A 21,949-nucleotide genomic window follows, 5' to 3' on the forward strand; every position below is an offset into this window, starting at 1 on the left:
CGTCATTGGATGACGATTGGTCATGAATAAGGATGGAGTGTACATGGAGATGAAGAGTGGTGAGAAGTGAAGCAAGTCGAGTCGACACAATTACTGGAGATGAATGTTTAGGGCACAAGTGGAAGTACGATGCAGCCTTGCTCTGACTCAAGATACAGAGCATGAAGTTTCAGATTTCAGAATGGGCGAGCTGTCTGTCAGTTATGGAGTTGGAGCGGGAGCGAGAGCAGAGAGCAGAGCGCAGGGAGCTAGCCCGTCCGTCCGTCAGAGCGAGCAAGACTCTAGAGCTATCCTCTCTAGAGGTGTGCTGTAATGTAATATGATGCCTTACAGAGCTTCACTGAAGGCTTTTTTTGGCGACATGGCGGTGTATCTGTGCGGATCCTCGTCTGGATGTGATACATGAATACCTACTGAGTACTAATAGCTGGGACAAGGATGAATCCCAGAGAATGAGAACAGAATTGGAAATCAAATGGACGGGATTGAGATAAGCCAAGCAGATGAGATGCATCCATTTCAGAGATATTCATTCATCAGTTCTTTCCAGTACTTTTCTTTCGTCTTCTCTCTCTTGTCTTTTTTTATTCTGTTCGATTTTGCTCGACCCTGTCTTTCTACTTGTGGACCAATACCCAAGCAGAACTTTTCGAGAGGCCGATATCCGGTAAGATCTGGGATGGAGATGGAGATAGGACTATTCACGGATAACATGACTTTTGACATACACACGTTGGCTGCCCGTGTCGCTGTTTGGGACTTTCATCTCCTGGTTCTTATCTCGCCTCGCCTCGTCTCCTTTTATTGTCGTAGAATACGGATCAAAAATTGATGTTGTCATAGCTCATTACGGAGTCGGGGTTGTCGTCTCATTTCATTTCGCCTCGGGAAATTTCGGAAGTGCGTCATAACGTTGTCGCAAGCGTGATTGTCGATGAACTTGTGCCGATGAATAGGAAGATAGCTCGGTATCGAGACCTCCCCACACCCTGCCTTTGTTGATGCTCGATTGATTCGGAAGATGAAAATCGCCGGATTCAGGTTGACCGCATCGTTCTTATCTCCGTCATACTTCAACCCAAAACTCGGTGCGTATGAATTGGGGTCGTCTTTCTGAGCACTGGTGGACTGGCGAAGAAGGTGAGAGGGCAAACTAAGATCCCGTTCGAGTCATTTTCAATCCCGAATGTTATGAAGGATTGCTTCCTCTTCTTTTGACGGTCGTCGTCCATAAACCACATAATATCTTTGATAGGAATGGACTTCCTTCTTGACAGCTGCCTTTCTCACGTCGGCCAACATGACTTCAATTTCTTCACGAGACCAGTTTAACCCCTCCGTGCTGAATAATTTGTAGGTAAAGCCTGGTAGACCTGACAGCCAATTGGCCAACCACCAACCCCCTATAGCTTTGAGTCGTTTGTCTCTTGGCCAAGGGCCTAAGGGGATTTTGGAAATATGTTCATGAATATCAACAAAGCCCGCTTGTGCCATCCAAGTTTTGATGTCAGCCGCAATTCGTACAGGCCGGGCAGGGTAGAGAGATTGAGTTGAGGCATATTCGAGGTGTTCATCCCAGATTTTGAGACCCCAATTTTCAGGGATGGTGTTATCATCTGAAATTGGCTGTGGGTGAAGTTCTTGACATTCCAACCATCCCGTTCCAGGCCGAAGATATTTTCTTGCGGTTCGGATCAGGCTTTCGTACGAGGTGAGAGACCCAGACATGAAACGAATGTGGCAATAATCCACACTCCCTAGGGGTCGAACCCAATCTTCCTCGGAACAATCCTGGATTTCAAAGTGAACGTTGGCCGGTACGTCGAGAGGCTGAACAGCAGAGAGGTCAGTGCCGGTGATGGTGGCGTGAGGCAGGGCTTGAGAATCAGCCAATTCAATAGGCCAGATGCCCGTACCGGTGCCTAGGTCCAAAACGGTACGAACGATTTGGGGATTGAGAGGAGCGAAATATAAGCGGCCATGTAGTCGGTTCAAGATTTCATGTTGAGCATCGAGCCGGTTATTCTCGTTCTCATCATTGGGGAAGAGATAGTTGCCTTCTTTGTATCGATGATATCTCCGACCCCAAAATGTCGGATAATCGGTAATACTGGCAGTCAGAGAACGAGTATCATAACCGACATCCTCAGAGGAATGGGTTGAATCCGAGTCAGGAACTAAAGGAGAATCCATGGTCTGTATGGGCGTTGTTTGTGGTACCGGTGTTGTCGAGCTGGACATGGTCAGCTCGGTGGGAAATTGAAGAGATCCTCGTACGCGGCGAGGGTCACATGAAGGGGAATGTGAAGTCCAGAATATAGTCGCCGTGATGCTGGGAGGTCCAACAAGGGAGAAGGGGGAAAAGGAGATATCCGGCGCTTAAAGTATAATTGCAACAGTGACGACCGGAGTTAATTGTTGATAATCGGTACTGAAGACTGACGTGTTGAGTTCTGGAATGGGACACGGTGGTTGGGTACCGTATTACTGGAAAGGGGTTTGAAGATATGCGTGACCCGAGGAAGCGGCAGGGGCGGAAGTGGCCCAACAAAGCCAGGGTATGCAGGAGGTCGGGCGGCAAGACTGTCGGGAGGGGGACAAGCGTTTCGAATGAATGAGAGGGAGTAAATTGGTCGTGATGTGTAGAGTGACTAGTGGGTGATGATGATGGCGGTGATGAGGAAGAGGGGAGGGAAAAATCCGAGGGGTCGAGCAGCGGTGGCGATGGGGAAAAAAATAAGCAGAGGAGCCGCTGCAGTATCCAGTGGCTGATTTGTGCGTTTTGACAGGGTGTTGCATGAGAGCAGCAGGGTGGGTTTCCTGATGTGTTGGCGAAATATCGTAGGTCGAAGGAAGGATGAGATGAGGGAGAGAATGTGTCTGTGTTGATGTCAAATACGAAGAGTCGGTGGAAGAATAGAGGAGAAGGATTGAAGAGGGCGGTGGAGGCCAGACGAGGAGGGGAGGAAATGGACAGGCGGATGGATCGAAATAGAGTATGGTGACTGGCTGGAGGATGGGTTGATAGATGTGGAAGATAGATAATAGAAGATACGGAGTCGAAGATAGAAAATCGAGAATAGATGGAGGATCCAATGGACAATGGATAGTGGATCGAGGGTAGATGATTTAATCGGGGAAAGGGCACGGGTTGAGGGCGCAGGCAGATGCTACTGTACCACAGGCTGGATACTCCCATACATGAGTAGTCAGTAGACCCGGTGGAGGAGAACTCAGTGACTCGGTAGAGAGAACTGACTTAGCCAACAGCAACAGCGACGAGAAATTCTTCTTTTGTTTCATTCCCGTACTTCGGCAAACATCGTGGGGATGGCATGCCATCGAATTGACCCGACTCTCTGGTTCCGTTTGAACAGGGCTCTGGTGGCTTCCCAACCATTGCAGCCTTTGCAGCCTCTTGCAGGCCTCTTGCATCGTACTTCTGCCCAATCCTTTTGCGTCCTTTTGGTGCCTCATCTCGATCCTTTCCTCCTTCATCCCGGTGTCCGTCTCCCTCCCCCTTTTCGCCTATCTCGGGCCAAGTCGTCTTAGTCACCTTCCCCCCAACGGCCGCCCACCATTTAGCCCAGGGTTCTTTTACTTGCACCTCTTCTCCACAATGCTCGCCCCGTGCTCCTCGTATTCCTTCTTGGAAATCCACATTTGGTGAAACGTTCCCAAGCTGGCCACGATGCTGCCGCCAATCCAGTTACCAAATTTTCTTTCCACTGCCATTCCTGATGCTTGAATGCGCACCCTCGTGCTGGGGTACATCTTGGTCAGTTCTTGCTGGATGCGGTCTGGCAATCCTCGAATCAGGGACCCTGCACCGGTCACGACCACATTGCCCAACAACAAGGGCCGGATGTCCACATCCACCTGGCTTAGGCTCGTCCGTACCAATCCCGGAATCGTGGATTGTCCATCCGGTGCAGGATAATCTTTGGCATCCTCGGACCCGGCAGGCGGCGCGTAGTAGCATTGGCTGTCAAACAGTGACTCGACGATCCGAAATCGTTCCGAAGAAAAGGCCTGGTTGTATCCGTCCGGAAACTCGAATGGGTGCGCGTATTGTTGCTCCCGCGTCATCACTTCACCTTGTCCTCGGAATGGTGTGTTGGGGTTGGTCCACGCTTGCAGGGCGATCTCTTTGAATTCCAAAACCACCTTCTCTTCCTGGTACCGTCGAAACGATGCCTGGGGTGCCTTGAACCCTTCCGGCATCTGCTTCAACACTGCATTTGCCGCCTGTCCAGCATCCACTGGTTGTTTCGATTGAACCAAGTAATGTGGCGTGATTCTGATCGGTTCTGGCTCGTTTGCTGCAAGCATACTGCGCACTTGTGAGGAGAGGTAATTGCCTCCGATGTTGGACCTGACCACTCCCTTCTTCAGGATCATCCCGTCGTGCACCGGAGTCACCGACACTTGCGACGCCCCAAAGTCCATGACCAAGGCAGTTGGCCTGCCTGCGGCAAAGGCGCCCATCACACCTGCACGTCCGAGATAGAATGCCGGGGCTGCCCATGACTCCAATGCAATCTCGGCGCACTTTTCCCTCGACTTGGTCGGGTTCCACGATGGCTCCGTCATGAAGAGAGGATGATCTTCCAGACACCGCTCTGTGTCCACCGCCTCTGTCATGGCCTTGTGTAAGTCGGGGACCGCCTTGGGGTCGTTCAACCACTCTTGTAGAGCCCGGTTCGGTCGAACTCCCGTAAGTTTGTGCGCAAAAGAGTGTTTCCACAACGCTTCAGCCGCATCCCAATCCTCCACGAGACCATCTTTGTTAATGGGATTCTTGATCTCGACATTTTCTCGCGGAACGTCAATAACGTGGTCGCCAAACAGTCGCCCGGACTCGGTCGAAGCGTAGAACGAAGGAACAATTGATTTGGGGGTGTCTTCTCCTGCGAACCCGGCCCGCGTGCTGGAAAAGCCTGGATCGAGGACCAAGGCAGAAACCTCGTCTGTAGGAAAATAGGAAACTGTTGTTAGCAGTGGTTTCCTCAATGACTATGCGCCGGAGACCGTGGTAAGGCGGGAATGGAGGAGGGGTAATTTGAGATGGTTCATTACCTCCAGCATATTCGGCCGCCTTGGGCTCGTCTCGCGACGTTAACGCGGTCGTCATGGTGTCTCCAAGAAACAAAGTCAAGTTGGAGAGTTAGTAGATCGCGAATCTCATCTCGGTATCCGTATGCATGAGCGAGTCTGCGGCACCTTGTGTTGCCAAATGGCGGGTAGGTCAATTTGAAAAAGCCTTGTCGGGCGGGAGACGCGACAGGAAAGAGCGCCAAGCTCCCCTGCGATTTTCAAAGAAAGAGCCCCCCCGGGGGGGTGGAATTCGCGTACAATGAAAGTATGGCCTTGTACTCACTCCTTCACCTTGATCTCTATCCAAGCCCCTTCGTCTCGACGACGATCCTCAAAGTACAAAGGGCAATGATTTGATGCTCGCTACACTAGATGCTGAGAAACTCGTCTCAACACATCCCGGTAGTTCTTTATGGGTTCTATTTTGTGTACACACACCACAGAGCGTGTACAAGGCTGCCGATGCCATATCTGGATCCATACACCTAAGGACATTTGCCTGAGTAATAATGATCTAGGCTCTACTCGTGTTCCATCGGTGACATTTTAGAGTCCCCAATACTCTCTCGCCTCCAGGACTGATCGCCTCAGACCATCAGCAATAATACCTTTCAAGTCCCTCCAATGCAAACGCCCGGTAAAAAGCACGCGCTGGCTCCCCAAAGCCCGGCCCTCTCTGTCCTTTTGAATCCCATCATTTTATTTGGCCGCCTGGTTAAATGTGAGCTCGTTATTATTCGCCGGGTCAGCCTGAAGCTCCATCACTGGTAGGTCATTCTCATCGTCATTTACCATGCCAGGTACTTCGGGAGGAGGCGCGCTCTCCCTCATGCTTCGGCTACCGTATTCCTCGTTCATAGCCGGTTCACTGTAGATTGGATCATTCAATCCATCATTGTCATCCATCAGTAAACTCTGCGCGGGGCTTCCTGTATTGCCCTCTACCCTCGTGCTTGAGTTAGAACTGCCGCGGTCACCAAACATGCCGTCTTCCTCCGAAGGCGCTGGTACGCGTTGGTTCATCCCCACGGTTCCAAATTTCCAAGATTGTCTCCATGGTTGGGCGGGAAGGCTGTAGTTCATCTCGATGCCCTCGTCCTCGGCTAGAGTAGCATCATACTCGGGCAATTCATCATTGGCTCCGTGCTCCATCAATCTCGGTGGACTTTCGGTTCCGGCTAGTAGACCTCGACTCTGACTTTCTTCTTCCATTGCCGAGCCACCCGCTCCCACGCGGTGACCTTGACCGACTGTGAAAGCGCTCGACAACCCATTGTGGGAGGAGTCGCCGAGACGCTGACCTTCCCCCGTCACGGGTGAAGAGTCGCGAGATTCTTGTAGTAATTCAGAGTCGGCTTCGGCATGATTGGTCGTGCTCAGGATTTCTTGCAATCTTGGCCCGCCTAAAGGGTGATCTGATCGTCTGCGATAGAATAAGAGGTATGCCGCACTGGTCACCAATGTTCGCGGATCTGATCTGGCTGAAACGTGGGAGTCTGAAAAAGAGAAAAAAAAAAAAAAAAATGAAATTAGCTGAGGTTCATCCGTGAGAGCATTCCCGCTTACCATTATATTCATACCAGCTGTTGTTGAAGAAGTTCTTTGCATAAGCGGTATAATGACCACCTCCCAGGCCGCCATAGTGGTTGTCAACCGCAATTAGATCATATATCAAGCTCCTGCCGTCTTGTTGATCCCGCACCATCGCCGAGAGATCAAGTCCTTCTGTGGGATACTCAACTTTCACCTCAAGCTTGTCTCTGAAGTTTCTGTTAGAGCTGAAGCGCTTGAGATGCATGACAAGAATGTCCGGTGCTTTCCACAACTCAAACATCTTATCAGCTCGTCGGTGCTCTTTGCATCGAGGGCAGTACCACGCGTTTTGCTCGGACAATGTTTCCGATTTGCCAAATTCGTTCAAGCAGTCTTCCAACGTGATACCGTTCTTCTTACGATTGGTTCGTTGTGCCCGTTTGGCCAGGACTTCTTCATCGTGAAGCAATTCCACACCCTTCCAGGTAGGGCTCCCACGCAGGTCATTTTGGTCATCAACTGAACCTCCAAACAAGGCATCAAATGCTTCTGGTTTCCAGTCCAGGACGATAGCTTCACCAGGTCGAATCAACTCTCCACTCTCACCTTTGGGAAGCGGCTGTGGAGGCGGCGGAGGCGATCGGTGTTGATTCCGCTTGCCCAAGTTCTTGCCCTTATTTCTGTGTCTCTGAGCTTTCTTGGAGCTTCGGACTTCCAGGATTTCTCGTGCTTCTGACAACTCGGGGTCAGAGTCGGGACCAGAAGGTAGCGCGGGGCTGGCATTTGACTCGGAGCCGGAATCATTGCTGCCAACGGTAGTGTCATCCTGTTCGAGGTCTTGAAGCTCACCCTCACTAGTTCCGGAGTCACTATCGTCGTTACTCAGTCTCATGGAGCCACTAAACTTGACCGGCCGATGGGACACGGATTTCGGAATCCGGCTGGAAACCAAGATGTATTCCCCGCTCTCAGAAATCTGATTCCAGCCGGTGGGAATACCTTCGCCGGTGGATGCGACACGTATGCTGAAAAGGCCCCGGAGTGGGCGAGGAATGGAAGAATTGGGCCGAAGGAGAGCATTGATGGACGTCTCCGCTGACTGGGAGGTCGTCTCTGGGGCTTGGCTGGCGTCGCGCATCGAAACGTCAACAATGCCGTCTTCACCTTGGATGGATGCAGCTGTAGGTTGGTTCGAACCGGAACTCGACATGTCATCTGTCATCACCATGGTGTCGGACCCCTCAGGTGTGCCCACGCTGTCATCTGAAGCAGTGTTATCATCTTCAAGTATTTTCCTGGTCGTCATTCCAATAACGTTTCCGAGAACTTTCTTCAAGATACCGTCATACGTTGCTCTATCCTCACGGCCGAGAACGAGATATGTTGGTTGGCCAAAGAATGGTTTGGACGCCACCCGTTGCCCCGGGTTTTTGACCAATCTGTTGTACATTGGAACAAGTAATCGGTCTGCTTCAGGGCTATCTGTATCCACCAAGTCGTCTTCGCCATCACGAATAGTGTAAAGCGAAAACTTCTTGGCCTTGTTCGGATTGTAGTTGGTTGGAATGGAATCCAGTTCGTACACGCAGATGATATCGTTGGCTTGAATGTTGGCTTCCGAGATGATTGTGTTGTTGTCGAAGATCTTGTAGATCTTATTCTTATAAGATTCTGCGACCAGCAAACGATCCACATCAGCATGTGTTCTTGAAGCCACAAACTCCTTCAAAGCTTTGACGCTAGAGTGTTTGTCGATGTCGATGTCGACCCTAAACGGACATCCGTGAAGCGGAAAATACAGGACTTCTTTTTGCCAGTTGTTCTCAATTGGCAGCTGCAACGTGAGATTGTTAAACGGGTCGAAGATAATGCTAACTTTCTTGCACACTGGACAGGTCAAGGTAGACTTGTACATCCCCGCAAACAGATCAGTGATGACAGAGTCATTTCTTGCTTTGTAAATTTCCCAGTTCTTGTCCGCGAATGCCTTGAGAGCGGCCGTATTGTGGACCATCTCATCTGTTGAATCTGGCTTTTCAATGTAGGGTTTGTCATGGATGCGGTTCAGGTCTTCTTGTAAGCCATCAAGCAGGAAAAGCAAAAATTCCTGCGAATCCTGTTGCTGATAACCGGAGAAGCTCGATCCATATCTTCCAATAGTAGCTTTGAATCTTCCGGGGTTTGTTGAGGTGGCATTTTCCTCGTAAATCTGGCTCAACAAACTGGCATATGCCTTGGCAACCTCGCCATGATGTCCCAGAGGGTTTCCCACGTTAAGGTCTTTCTTCCACTGGTCGTGCAGGAAGTATTGTGTCAGTTCTTCGACACTGCGGATGCATTGTAACGCCGAATTCATGTAACAAGTATTCCCAAGGTTGCTTAGGCCGGTGATGCCCCGTGGCCGGAGGTCCCTCTTTTGCCGTCCTCGAGTCATCACCCCAGGGCCAGGGCTAGATCTGCCACTAGGAGTGAGATTTTTCGTGGCGTTCTTGATCCCTTTACTCAAACTCAATTTTGGACTCTCACTAGGCCATTCGTCTTTTCCTGGCTTTTGTTCTTCTAAAGCGATCACATCATCCCTTCCGAGGCCAACGAGACCAAGATTCATCGATCTCCCGTTGTATTTGGGATTCGCTGTTTGATCTGTCTGTGGAAGAAGTTCTCGATGCTCGCCCATTTGAAGATGAATAAATGTGTTCACATCCAGGAGCATTCGGTCGCCCGCACTTGCGACTATTTCCGCACCAGGGGCCGGGGAAACACTTCGCGAGGCGGCTGGGGTGAGTATTCCCGAAGCAGTGGAGCTCTTCAGCCCGCCAAGTATTCTCCATATCCTGACTTTGGTGTTGATGTCAATGTTGACCAGCGCTTTTCCTTCCTTCAGCCAATCGTTAAACAGTTTTGTTCTGGTCGAGAGCATGCGCGGAGGTGGGAGATCCTTTTCCCGTTGGGTTTGAGTCGTATGCTCGCCGGGAATTTTAAGGAAGGAGAAGACTGGCGGCTGTAGCTCGTAAACCACATTGGGGAGAGCGTCTGGTGCACTCGAATTATGGGCATATCTAGTAAGAATTGGTGAGTCTGTAGAAATGCCATACCAAGAAATAACCAAATCCCAGGCGTCTTGCGGGAGAATTTCGTAGTCTTCACCCATGTTAAGACCGGGCCGAAGCGGTACATATGGCTCGCCAGCTTCGTCCATAAGTCTGCTCGACTCATCGGTGACCATGGCGAGGTCTGAGTTGTCTACCGGTCCAATTTCACCTTCTGTGGCTGACTTGTCTATCTTTCCCGTCTCGCCCGAGTGCGAGCCACGTGCCTGAACTCGTTGAAGCCATTTGGTTGATATCAAATATCCCTTCTGGCCATCTTGAAGCTCCCTCTGCGCAAGTTGCGTGATCTTGACAATTTGTTCGTCAATAGACGGGATTGAGGTTGCTGTTGGGGGAACATCGGCATTCAAGGATGTGGCGGCTGTCGACTGGTTTGAAGGGCTTGGGATGAGGGAATCCGAGGTCGAACTACCGCTGTTGTCGGATGCAGATTGTTGCTGAACAGCACGGGGATCACTGGCTTGCGTAAGGCTACTTGAGGCTGACTTGTCGCGATGTCTCAGTCCGGTGTCCTGTTGCTTCGCTTTGGTGTCTGTGTTTGGAGCCGTGTCCGAATTGACGGACGTGAACCCAGAAGCTTGCCCTTCACCCATCTCAACATCGCTTGCGTATACTTCTCGGTCCTGGGCCCCCATATCAGACGCCGGCCTCTTTACAGCTGGGGATGCAGATCGCAGATGCCTGCCTAAATCATCCTTCGGTTGTGAGTGTTGTTGCTTTTGGGATGCGGGCATGTCCCGGACGGGATTGCTCGAAGGACAAGGTAAGGATGAGGTCCGGAAACTATGCCAGGACCATGGATAGCGAAGATGACGAGACCTTGGAAACGAAATGTTCAGAAGATGAGGGTCTGAATTTGCGGAATGCGATGTGGGCCGTGGGTCTGCTCTTCTGTGGGCGAGTGCGTTCCAGGCGTGCAGCGTCCACCACACAGTTGACCGACCGCAGGTTTGTGGTCTGCAAGAATAACAACTACGAAGGTTGTGGGCAAAAGACAAGGCAGAGTCCAACGCCCTCATACATGGGTGGGTTGAAAGTTCGCTTTTCACAGCACTTTTCCTTTCCGCCCAGCGGCTTTTTGGGAAAGTCTCGTCAGCCTAGCCGTTGCCAGCCCGCGTCACTGTTTGAGTTTGGGTCGAAGCAGGACGACACAGAGGCTCATCATATCGATGAATAAACTTTTGGTTCAATTCATTATTAGTCTACTTGCAATGTAGCCTGCATAGCTTCCAGATCTCTGGGATAGGCTCTCGGGTGCGTGAGTCAAGCCTGACAGCAAACTGCGCGAGCCGAGGATTGCCTTGGTTCTATGGACGACCAGTGCACAAACAAGGCTGACACGACAAAGAATCTCGAATTCCTATACCCAAAAGCCAAAGGGCCAGTTTCCCCTCCTGATTGAAATATATAAGCAAGAACTTTTGCGGATTATCTCGCAACGATCTTGTCAACCTCATCCCTCGCCTCTGACCAAGTTTCCAAATTTTTCCTCGCCCATTCGATATGGCATCTGGCGTAAGCGACCTACCAGACGTGTTAGTTCAGCAGTTGTTCGTTAATTCGATAGATGACTTACCATGTATCGTTGAAGATCATCTTCCTTTTCCTTCTGAAATCTCTTCAAGTCTCGCATGACGCCTTGGGTGGCGGCCTTGACATCTTTCTCGGACACCTCAAGGGCTTGCTCAAGTTGTGTCAAACTCTCTCTTGTTTTTCCAATTTGATCCCGTCTTGTTCTTTCCGGGTCCACGTCAACGAAGCCATTGACGGCATGTCTGAAACTGCCAAATATCCGGCTCGTCACAAAATTGCCGCTTGGAGATTTCTTGTGAGAAGTGGGAGAAGCTGGGCCGGTTTGTGGGTTCGGCTGGCCTTGTGCCGCCGAAGGAGGCGACTGGGGGGATTCGCCATGTGTGGGTGGGAAATCGGAGTCGACAGACTCGGTCTCTTCATGACCATCTCTTCTTTGCCGCTCAGGAGGACTTTGTGCCGAAGAGTTGGACATGGACCTGCGCGGTGGACTTGAGAATGTCGTGCTACTGGCCAAATAGGCATCGATTCTTTTTGCTTCTAATTCACTGCGCTCCAAGGAATCCAGAAGGTTCCGCTTCTTTTCTAGGTCATCGCGTGTCATGTCCTGTTGAACTCGTTTGAGCACTCGGTATCTCAGCACGTTGCGAACGACACCAGCAAACTGTGCACTCTCCCGCATAGGCTCCGCAAATGTGGCGCCCAAACTCAGGGAAAGCTCCTCGGTTGATATATACGTACTGTCGACAGCCTGCCCTATTCTCTCAATTGCTGCTGCTACAGTGGGTGATTGCTCGGAGAGCGAAAAGCCATTGTACCGAGCTCCCAACTCTGCAAGATCCGCGGAAAGCTTGGTGAGATGCTCTAGAGTGCGACGATTTACCTTTTCGATGCTGCCTTGCAGCAGCAACTCAAGCTCACGGGTGGAGGATTCGAAGTTGACGAAGTAAGGATCAAGGTCCGTTTCGCTCAGTTTTTCAGAATGAATGGGGAAACGTCCGTAGATCTGCGGACCGGGTGTTGTGTGGGCTGCAGCAGAGGGAAACGTTTGATCTGGAGGAGCAACTGGTATTCCACTGCCTGACGTTGGGCCAGCCGGTTTGATTTTAGCAGAGGACGAAGGTATAGGTAACCAGCTGTGAGCAGGCGTCGGGTTCGCAGGATCCAGAGGCGGGGCTTTTAAGTTATTTTTGGGTATTGAAGAAATCGGATGAGCATGTAAGACTTCGTTCTGCAGATGGTCAGAGTGAGTAAGGAAACCAGGCAAGAATACCGTACCCAGCTGGAATTGGGATCCAGAAACCTCCACCATACACCATCCTCAACCACCTCTTTCATCCTCCGGCAGCGATTCAAGAATACCCCTAGCATGCGCTTCCGTAGATCAATGATGCCGACATCTTCCTTGGCTTTGGTAGGCTTTGCTGCATAGTCCGCCATGGTATGCTTTTCAGGTATGGGAGGAATGACCAACGTGGGATGAAGGTTGACAAGAGCAGCACGGAGGGAGCTAAATTCTGAATATCTTCTCGCGGCCTCGATATCCTAGGCCATGTGATCAGTAAGGCTCAAATCTGGTTGCTATGGTCGCCTACTCCGGTCCGAATCTTGTATACAATATAGCCTCCATCTGAACTCTTGCCAGCATCAGTTATAACGATCTCCAAATCGGGAGTTTCGTAGAGGATCTGTTGCACTCTGCTATCGTAGCCACCCTTCGGTGGGGTATGCGCTGACTCGGGATTTGTATTATATTCGTCATCGTCATCGCTTACGGTATTTGGTCCGGATCGGAGTTGAGGCGGCTGGTTTGGAGAGGACTGTGAAGACGGGGGAGTGGAGATTTGATTTGAATCTGAAGGCCGACGTTAGCAATTCGGTGAGGCTGGCCGGTACTGGCACATACAAGAGATGGTTAGAGCTGGGTTGGCGTGGTCGATGGAAGAGTCCTGGTTGTTGAAGGACCCATATGGGTTGTTGTCCTCGTCGTCTTGCCACATATCGACATGTGAGTGCGTGACGTCTTGAGACAACAGCTATTCCGAGAATGCACAACACAGCTATGAACTGGAAGAACGTGTACACAGTTGAATAGAAAGAGTTTGGCGTGTCGTTGGTAGAACTGAAGGCATCACTATCAATGCGGCGGTAGGCTGGAGATCCAAGTTGCGAAGACGCCACTGATGACTGCCCCAGCACTAAACTTCCAACTACAACCTCACGTGGGAAGTCGCCGCTTTAACGCCCAATTCCCCCTCATTTTGCGGCCGATCACATCCGCAGACCCAGAGGATCGGCATTGCGACTCAAGCAGATTGAGCCTGAATTCAACGAGATCTGACTACAATCCCTGATATTGCTATGCTTTGGGTCTGTGGGAAGATGATAGCTCTCACATTTATAGGGTGCAGTCCCTACAAAGTGGCCAGAGTAGGTATCCTCATTGGGAAATATACTAGCCACGATAAGACCATAGCAGGTCTTCGTTCGGTTTCCTGTATATCACCTTGGGATCTCCCTTTCAGCTACATACTGCTGTCAACCTACACAGGTCTCGAATGTCATCGATTTGGGCTGGGGACTGGACATGGCGTGACATTTCTTCATGGAATCTTAGAAATGGCGTTGAATTTCGATGGAGAGCCGTGAATCAGTGAGGGTGAACCAGCTGTGTCTCGGATGTGCGTTTAGCAACCACACCCCAAATATTCCAGCCCCTTTTGGTGCATGCACGAAATATCTCATAACTTCTTAATAATCCTATCTGAGCCCCCGTTTTGTGTCTTGAAGAAATGATTGAGAGTCTTTACCCTTCCAATGCTGTGGAGGCTGGTAGAACGATGCCCGGCGATCGCGTGGGACAACCTCAGAGTTCATCACAGAGTTGCTGCCCGCTTCAACTTTTGTCGAGTCACTCTCGCCCATGATATTCCCCGGTCCACGCATTTGTGTCACCCCCAATCATTAACCGTCCTTCTCTTCCTTTGCACCTTCTATTCCTCTTGAAGCACTTTTTCTCAGAACTGATTAGGTTCTCGTCAGGCCTCGTGACCTGGCCCAATGCTCGTAGATATTAGTCCGATGACCATAGGTGTATGGCACGAGGAGGACCGTTGACTCTTGCCGGCTGCACGAACCGAGGGCCAGTAGTGGGTGGGGGCGCAGCTTCAACCACACGTCCCATTTCTTTCGACAGCAGATACTGATAGTGGGGAGGGAGCAAGGCAGCTAGAACCACACCCATTATCAAGCCCGCCTTTTCGCTCCTCGACCAACTGTCCCAGCCGCCATCATTAGGTTTAACGACACAGACCAGAAGACTTACACTCTCAGATGGCCATGCTGTACTTTGTAGTGGATAGAGTGGATAGTAGCTGTCTCCCCCAGTCTGAACACGTAAAGTTGTAGACAAGTGTGAAGTGGTAGTGGTAGTCACATCGCCAAAGATGGTCGGTTGGAACTACCACAGTGGTTGTCTCTGTGATTGTCAGGCCGACAAGCGACAAGATGAATTGTTCAGGTCCCTGTAAATTCAAAAAACTTGGATACGATAAGATAGAAGGAAGAGGAGTTATAGAAATGGCTAATGAATTGGGAGCATCCGAAATTTCTACACTGGTTCGTCTGGTGAATGCTTGACAAGTCAAAGCCAGCTAAGCTTCGCATGAGTAGACTCCCAAAGGTCTCGCATGGTATCCAAGGCCGTCTTCTTTTCATTTCAATATTCTGAACCTGTACAAATGCTCAGTTTCCATCACCCGACTCTGCTTTTCCGTTTCACACATCCAACATCAAGTCAGCCAACCAAAAGTGCCACACGTGGCAGAGCTGCTCGTGTCCTTTAACTCCCATTGACCGCTGGTGGATGACCAGCTGCAGCCCGTTGTTCACCCTCTTCCATCATCTCCAGCTGCTCCTGTATCATTGGCGTGAAGAATCTCCAAGCCCACCAGGCACAGAGTGGTGTAACGATCATGAAGATGAGAAAGACAGCTAGTCCAGGATTCATGGCGAAGGATCTTATGATTGGATTGGCGGATCGTCGCTGAACAATTATCCTGACATATTGGTGAGCAAAAGCGCTTCGCTTTCCGGGATGATTGACTAACACGTTTGCGAGCAGAGATGAACACGAGGAGGGTTGGGTTCTCAAGGTTCACTTCCGGTTCAATAAATATTTGACATAGCAGCGCGGAAGGGTCGAAATAGTCGTGTAGTAGAGGGTATTGCAAGGTCATGTCATGACATATTTGTCGACTTCAAGTTCCTGATTCAGAGTTCTCGTTCATTTTTTCAGCCAATGCATGATTCACCGCGCACGCTAGAATCTCGTTGGCCTGTGAACCCAAGCACAGGGACTTGATCTGCTGTAACTTCTCGCACACGATCGTATGGCCATTTCGAAGGAGGACACCTGCAAGGCTGACGACTGGAAGGAGCACCACTAGAATTTCGTGATCGTAGGAAGGCCCGAGCGGATGTATGATTGCTAAATTCGAACCTGAACCGCGGCATAGGATGTGATGGTCCTCCTCCCTCCCTTCATCAACAGACTGAAGGGAAGATTTCACCTCCCAGTCGACCTGAAGTACGTGCAAGACTTGGTCTAGCCCTGCCAACGTCCACTCGACAGCAGCTCTAGATTGTTCCGAAGTGAGAAGATGGAGACTCGTTCGATGGAGTATATCGGTCCAAGATTTGATCTCGCAGATATCGTCGATATACAAATTTTGTCTTTCCTCCGCAAATAAATCATTCTTTCCTCTGCAAATGAGCTGTAATTGGGATGCCACGGAGCGCTCCGAGAGGATGGTCAGAACTCGATGATAGAATGCGTCGTTCTCATTGAGCCCGATTTGTAGAAGTCTTATTATGGCGGATTCCACCAAATCTCTTGTCTTTCCATATTGCTGACATAACGTCTCTAAGAGGATTTGTCTCGCAGCAAGCGCGCAGAGTCCTAAATTACCCCATCTCTGAGCCTCGTGCAGTCCCAGCTTACGTGCAGCTTGGACCGCCTCGAATCGGACATCATCATCATCATCGTTTAGCAGATCATACAGAATTAGCAGGAGTCGGAGTCTGATCTTGTACATTTTCCCAGAAGCTTCAGACACCTTCAAATACTCGCTAAATGTTGAAAGCGCCGTTGCCGCACTCAGCCTTGTAGGGAAGTCCATGGAGTCCATAGACGCATACTCCAAAGCACGGAGCCACCGTATGGTTCGTTGTTCCGTCCGAATGTCGAGTTCATGCACAGAAAGGTCAACGCCCAGGACATGAGCTTCCAACTTCAAGGTGGCGTTTCTCAATTCCCGCGAAGAGAGCAACTGGCTGAGTTCGATCTTCCCGCTGAGCGTTCGTAACATTTCAGTGGGAACATCTTCGACATGTTTTAGGCATTCGGTCAAACATATAAATGCCTGCACAAGAACATCTGGTTGAGGAAGAAGATCATCACAGCTATCATGAATTAGACGAATGAGAAACACAACTAGAGAAGGTCGAGGTCTGTGGCAATGTTTCTCCCTGAGGGTTTCCAGCAAGAAGCTCAAGGCGTCGGACTGAACCACGAGTTCGGAAATTAAAGAGCTCTCTTCTCGAGCTTGAGTTGTTGAAGAAATCGTTCGAGACAGATGACAATATGTTTTGTGGACAAGGGCTCTCTGTACAAAGTAGGCGCCATGTCTCGAGTTGGATCTCTGGGTGGGCAAAGCCGGCTGGAGAAGAGAGCGATCAACAACGATTCGACAGTCCCATCCATTGACAAAGACTGACGCCGCTGCATCGTTCAATAGGTCCAGCAAAGCTGCCCCAACATAGAGCGAGTCTGGGTTCCAAGTGGCAGGCCATTTTGCGAACGAGTCAATGAGCACCTCCACAATGGATGATAGTTCAGACTCAGACGTCGGTCCCTTTGCCGCAGTCATTATGTATCTACAGCACAATAGAGCGCCGTGAGCTTGATTTTGACTTTTCCATCCTGATGTTTCAACTTCTTCGGTAAGTTTCGTTATTGCAGAGAGCGGGTCTGTAGACGATAGGCGAGTGGCGAGCAGAAAGGCTGCATGGTCCCTAACTGCCCAATTCGAATGAGACAACTCTCTTGTGATTGCTTTCGCTACCTCTTCCTCATTGGCGGCTCCCGGATGTGTATGCCCAAGCAGGTCCAGCGCAGCAAAGACACGTTCCGTCGCAGTGTCTGGACGGGTGGAAATGTCACCAAAATGCTCTGCTGATTGGAGCAGACGCAAAGCTATAGTTAAAGGAGTCTCGTGGCTGTCCTTGTCAAGGCGCTGAGCACTCGAGGGAATTGCCTCGCTCGTAGGTGTTAAATCAAGGCGGTTTATGCAGGCTCTCAAGAGCATCAATCCACAGTTGCGTATGGCCCAGACCTTGGAAGAGAGACATGTTGCCGCTAGTTCAAGTATTCTGGCAAGAAACTGAATGACAACGGCTGAAAATCTGGAATTGGTCATGATTTCTTTCAAACAATTGAGCGCATGGACCTGTGGGAGTCTGGCTTCTCCCAGTGCATCGAGACTGGCGGCACATGGCCTTTGAGCAATATCCACAAGATCAGAAATTGCTGAGGAGAAAAAGCTATGATCAATAGGGCTGAGAAGGCCTGTTATCATTGCAGGAAGACCAGCAGATCGACGCGTGAGACGATTCGATTGTTGGTCTATTTCGTTCAAAGCAATCTGTCCATGTAAGCTGCTTTGCACATTGCATTGAAATAAGTTAGTACTCACTGCGAACCATCTCTGGCCGAGGCCACGCATAGCGACTTCAGGGGCAGCGTGAACCTTCTCACAACATAGGTTGAAGGTTTGGGCCACCGTGGAGAAGGCTCCTCGATGCCTCAGTGATGTTAATTGATCCATACAAATGTCACCTAGGGAAGAATAGAGCGCCAGGTTAGGCTGAGCAGCGAGGATTAAAGATTGAAGGACAAGACTAACCAGTGTTAGTGACTAGTGCCACCTAGAAGAGCGATGGGTTACCTCGAATCGCGAAGTGCCCTCCAAGAATATGCAAGAATATCTTTGGGACCCCCTTTACCGTCCTCATCCTCCAATTCCATTTCTGGCGAGTCAACACAAAGATAGGCTCTCACTTGATTCCAGACTTGAAGGCAGAGGTTGAGAATACTTCTTGCGTCGAACATCGGATGATGGCGACCTTGGGATTTAAGATCTCGGAGTCGATAGTTTATTGCCAGCAAAGAACCATGTATAGCAACTTCAGATCCAGGTCTCACGTTTTTGCTGTCTGAAGTCAGCTGCTCCAATTGGGATATCAGTCGAGACAACTCTGTGCCATCAGCAGTGTTGTGCCTGTCTTGAATACAAGCAGATTTTTCATTGCACGAGAGATCCCATAAAGCCCAAAGCCTTCCCATGCCATCTGCATGATCAGCTCTGACAGTCCTGATGGCCAAAAGCTCGGCATCATATACAAATCGATGATTGATGGTCCTAGCCACCAAAGAGGGCCTCTTGACGGCGAGATACTGAAGGAGAGAGGCTGCAGTACTTCGAACATCGTCAAATGGGTCAAGAACCAAGCAGCCCAAAGACGTGACGAGTTCAGCATCCTCTTCAAAGATGTCAGGCTCCACCGTGAGATCAATGAAGTACCGAAGCGACTGCAAACTCAGAATGTGGCGTTGATAGGAGATACCACTGCGCAGCTCGTGCTTTAAGAAGTTGTAGAACCGGGTCGAAAATGACCTGTACTGAGCCGGGATATTGACAGTTTCCTCGCTCCTGGCTGGTGAAATCATCGTTTTACGAAGACTTGAAGAACTGGTTTGCAGTGTTTTCAGCAACCTCCTTGTGATACTCAGAATTTCACTCCGTTCGTGTGCATCAGCGTCGTCGTGGAGATATTTCAAACCTGAATAGATGCATTTTAGAGCCCCTGCAGGAAAAATCCCATTTGCGGCAGGGGATGAAGTCAGCAGTCCATAAGCGAGAATTCGTACTTCCGAGCTTGCTACAGCCAGAGTACCCTTGAACCAATAGTATTCATCTCTCTCACAGTAGGTATCAGAACTCGTCGTTGACAATGCTGAGTTGAAAATCTCGAGGACGTCTATGCATTGGATCAATGTCAGCATGCATTCATCCTCAAGTTGAGGAATGAAGACGATGTACGTACCAGTTCCTGCCAGCATATTTTTCAATCGTCCAACCTTCAGAAGAGACAGAAACAAAACCATTTTCGACTCGCCCTCGTAGCATGAGAACGCATATGGTTTGATGAAGTTCAAAAAGCGTTCTTTATTGCCGATTATGATGGGGAGGACGTTCTCCGCAAAATCACCTAATGTTGCATGATTTCTCTCTAAGAATACTTTTACGGATATCTCTGCCAAATTTTGCAGACTCGGATTTTGAGCTGTCTCAAAGGTGCTGCGTAGCGCTGAATACAATTTCAGAGCCGAGGTTCTTGTGTCCAGATCAATCATTGCCAAGATCAATGCAAGAAGGAGAGCCGTAATACTGTCATTGCCGACGTTGGAAACATCGCTGAGTGAAAGATTGTGTTCTGACAAACGTTGCATCCAAGCTGAATGGTACTCTTCCGTGCATCTTCCGGCGAGTGAGGCAATATGGTCGAGGATTGGCGTTCTCCGCAGAAGATACGTTAGCATGAGGCAAGCCTTTTTTAGCTCTGATCGAGGAGATGATAGGAGGACAATTCTAATTAAAGGATGAACGGCCTTTGTAAGAATATCAGTGGCAGTCTCTCCATGGGGCATTCTCTGAATCATGTCACAGAGGGTCTCCATGATTTGAAACGCAGGCTTTGTCTTTCCGTCGTTGAAGGTTCTATGGGCACATTGAAAAGCCTCAAACCATGTCTGGTCAGAGAAGATGAAAGTCCGGATCTGGGGATTGGAGCTTTCGGCTCCGCCATTCAGAAACACACATAGCGCATTAGACGCAGATGTGATGTGCTTGTACGTCACCTGAGGGCTTTGCACGGTAGAAATGAGCTTCTCCCAGAGAGCCAGGACTTGAGAGGCATCCAGGGCTCCGGAAGTATTGCAGAAGGCTTTTCTTAAAGTGCCTTTGCCCAAATCCGAGAGAACAGAAATTGAAAGCGGGACATCTGTCCCCAGAGCCTGAGATATGACATCCATTTTGTCGACGTAGGCTTCGTCAAAAGCCCGCTGGGGAGCGGCAGTGCAACTGACAAGTCCGTACTTGGAAGATTGCGGCCATCCCTATCGTTGAGAAACACAGTCGATGTCTCTCGCTCTCCATTGTGTGTCTGAAAGTGCGCAACAAAAAAGCCAAGGTCATGCATTAAGGGAGAATCGGGAAAAGATTCCAAATTGGGTATGGCGTCCATTGCGGCCTCTTTGAACATTTTCTTCGGGGAGATTTTGTCGACTTTTGATTCAATTGCGATCCCAACCGCCACATCCACGATTAGCCTGGATCGATTTCCTTTTCTCCTTTAATGTATTGAATTCGCTAGTCGCACCTCATCATGTCAGTCTGGGACGCCTTCACGGGCAAGAGGAAGCAGACCTCTGAACCCCATCATGCAGAGCCCGCACCTTCAGCAGGAGGTTTTGCGCCAGCACCTTTCAATCCTACCAGCGCAACCGATGTATCATCATTTCTCGGAACCGCTTCTCTCCCCGACGCATCGAAACTCCATCCCCTTGCCGGCTTGAATCAACAGACGCTAGAATATCTTTCGCTCGACGAGTCACAATTATCAGATCTTCCCGGATCCCGATCAATATTACCCTCGCGCGGGTGGTCGGATGATTTATGTTATGGAACAGGAGTGGTATATCTCACGGCTCTGACAACTGGTGGCATATGGGGCTTGATAGAAGGATTGAATCGAACCCCTGCGTCCGCACCTCCCAAGTTACGGTTGAACAGCGTTTTGAACAGCATTACCAGACGAGGGCCTTTCCTCGGAAACTCGGCCGGTGTCATCGCTATGGTGTACAACGGAATTAATTCAACTATTGGATACTACCGAGGAAAGCATGATGCCGCAAACAGCATCGTGGCGGGCGCTATGAGCGGCATGATCTTCAAAAGCACACGAGGGCTCAAGCCAATGTTGATCTCGGGTAGTATTGTTGCCTCTATGGCAGGAGCATGGGCGGTCGGTCATCTCTGGTACAATGATTGAAAGATTCCTGGCTAATTCACATTGCAGTTGACACGCAAAGTCCTTTTCGAACCTCATGAAGAGCCCGCAAAAGCTAATCTTTAATTCCACTACCTCTGATCATGTTCATTGAAAACAAACACCATCCAGGCGATTTCACCTTGTTGCATAAAACTCCGATATCTTTTACATGCCCCTCTCGACGGGTATTATGGGCAAAATTTCGACCAATGATGTCTTTTCTACGATCCTCACTCTAGGATGTGATAAGCATAGCAGGATTGGGAACAAAGTACACGGCGTTCAGGAGGTTCGGTGTATGATAGAATTTAAGACACCTCGATGCACAGAGGCGGGATCCGCGGGATTTGAAGAGGCGAGCGGTTGTAGAGCAGGGGCGAATTCCTGGTTGTTGGATCTATTGTCCTATTTCCTACGAAGAACCTCCAGGTTCCACAACGAAAATTTCTTTGAACACAATTAGGAGGGCCTCCGTGGTTCTATCTCTGTACCAAGACCATCGGAAA

At 49.9% G+C, this 21,949-nt stretch overlaps 6 protein-coding genes across 6 annotated transcripts; 1 reads left to right on the plus strand and 5 right to left on the minus strand.

Moving 5' to 3' along the window:
* Positions 1 to 1,176: 1,176 nt before the first annotated feature.
* On the minus strand, positions 1,177 to 2,241 carry Z518_03792 (uncharacterized protein; the record flags this gene model as incomplete). Its single annotated transcript, XM_013417502.1, has 1 exon — positions 1,177 to 2,241. The coding sequence occupies one exon, from the start codon at positions 2,239 to 2,241 to the stop codon at positions 1,177 to 1,179; it is 1,065 nt and encodes a 354-aa protein (XP_013272956.1).
* A 1,356-nt stretch (positions 2,242 to 3,597) lies between these two features.
* Z518_03793 (uncharacterized protein) lies at positions 3,598 to 5,134 on the minus strand (the record flags this gene model as incomplete). Its single annotated transcript, XM_013417503.1, has 2 exons — positions 3,598 to 4,988; positions 5,080 to 5,134. The coding sequence occupies 2 exons, from the start codon at positions 5,132 to 5,134 to the stop codon at positions 3,598 to 3,600; spliced, it is 1,446 nt and encodes a 481-aa protein (XP_013272957.1).
* Positions 5,135 to 5,796: 662 nt separating this feature from the next.
* Z518_03794 (uncharacterized protein) lies at positions 5,797 to 10,474 on the minus strand (the record flags this gene model as incomplete). The annotated part of the gene is made up of 2 exons (XM_013417504.1): positions 5,797 to 6,593; positions 6,664 to 10,474. The coding sequence occupies 2 exons, from the start codon at positions 10,472 to 10,474 to the stop codon at positions 5,797 to 5,799; spliced, it is 4,608 nt and encodes a 1,535-aa protein (XP_013272958.1).
* A 694-nt stretch (positions 10,475 to 11,168) lies between these two features.
* On the minus strand, positions 11,169 to 13,270 carry Z518_03795 (uncharacterized protein; the record flags this gene model as incomplete). The annotated part of the gene is made up of 5 exons (XM_013417505.1): positions 11,169 to 11,264; positions 11,317 to 12,501; positions 12,549 to 12,815; positions 12,866 to 13,125; positions 13,177 to 13,270. 5 exons carry the CDS (start codon positions 13,268 to 13,270, stop codon positions 11,169 to 11,171), a joined length of 1,902 nt encoding a protein of 633 aa, XP_013272959.1.
* A 2,259-nt stretch (positions 13,271 to 15,529) lies between these two features.
* Positions 15,530 to 20,424, minus strand: Z518_03796 (uncharacterized protein; the record flags this gene model as incomplete). The annotated part of the gene is made up of 3 exons (XM_013417506.1): positions 15,530 to 17,974; positions 18,026 to 18,230; positions 18,278 to 20,424. 3 exons carry the CDS (start codon positions 20,422 to 20,424, stop codon positions 15,530 to 15,532), a joined length of 4,797 nt encoding a protein of 1,598 aa, XP_013272960.1.
* A 353-nt stretch (positions 20,425 to 20,777) lies between these two features.
* Z518_03797 (uncharacterized protein) lies at positions 20,778 to 21,527 on the plus strand (the record flags this gene model as incomplete). The annotated part of the gene is made up of 2 exons (XM_013417507.1): positions 20,778 to 21,416; positions 21,471 to 21,527. 2 exons carry the CDS (start codon positions 20,778 to 20,780, stop codon positions 21,525 to 21,527), a joined length of 696 nt encoding a protein of 231 aa, XP_013272961.1.
* Positions 21,528 to 21,949: the final 422 nt, after the last annotated feature.

The sequence above is a fragment of the Rhinocladiella mackenziei genome (assembly GCF_000835555.1).
Source record: "Rhinocladiella mackenziei CBS 650.93 unplaced genomic scaffold supercont1.3, whole genome shotgun sequence".
Classification (NCBI taxonomy): Eukaryota; Fungi; Ascomycota; class Eurotiomycetes; order Chaetothyriales; family Herpotrichiellaceae; genus Rhinocladiella; species Rhinocladiella mackenziei.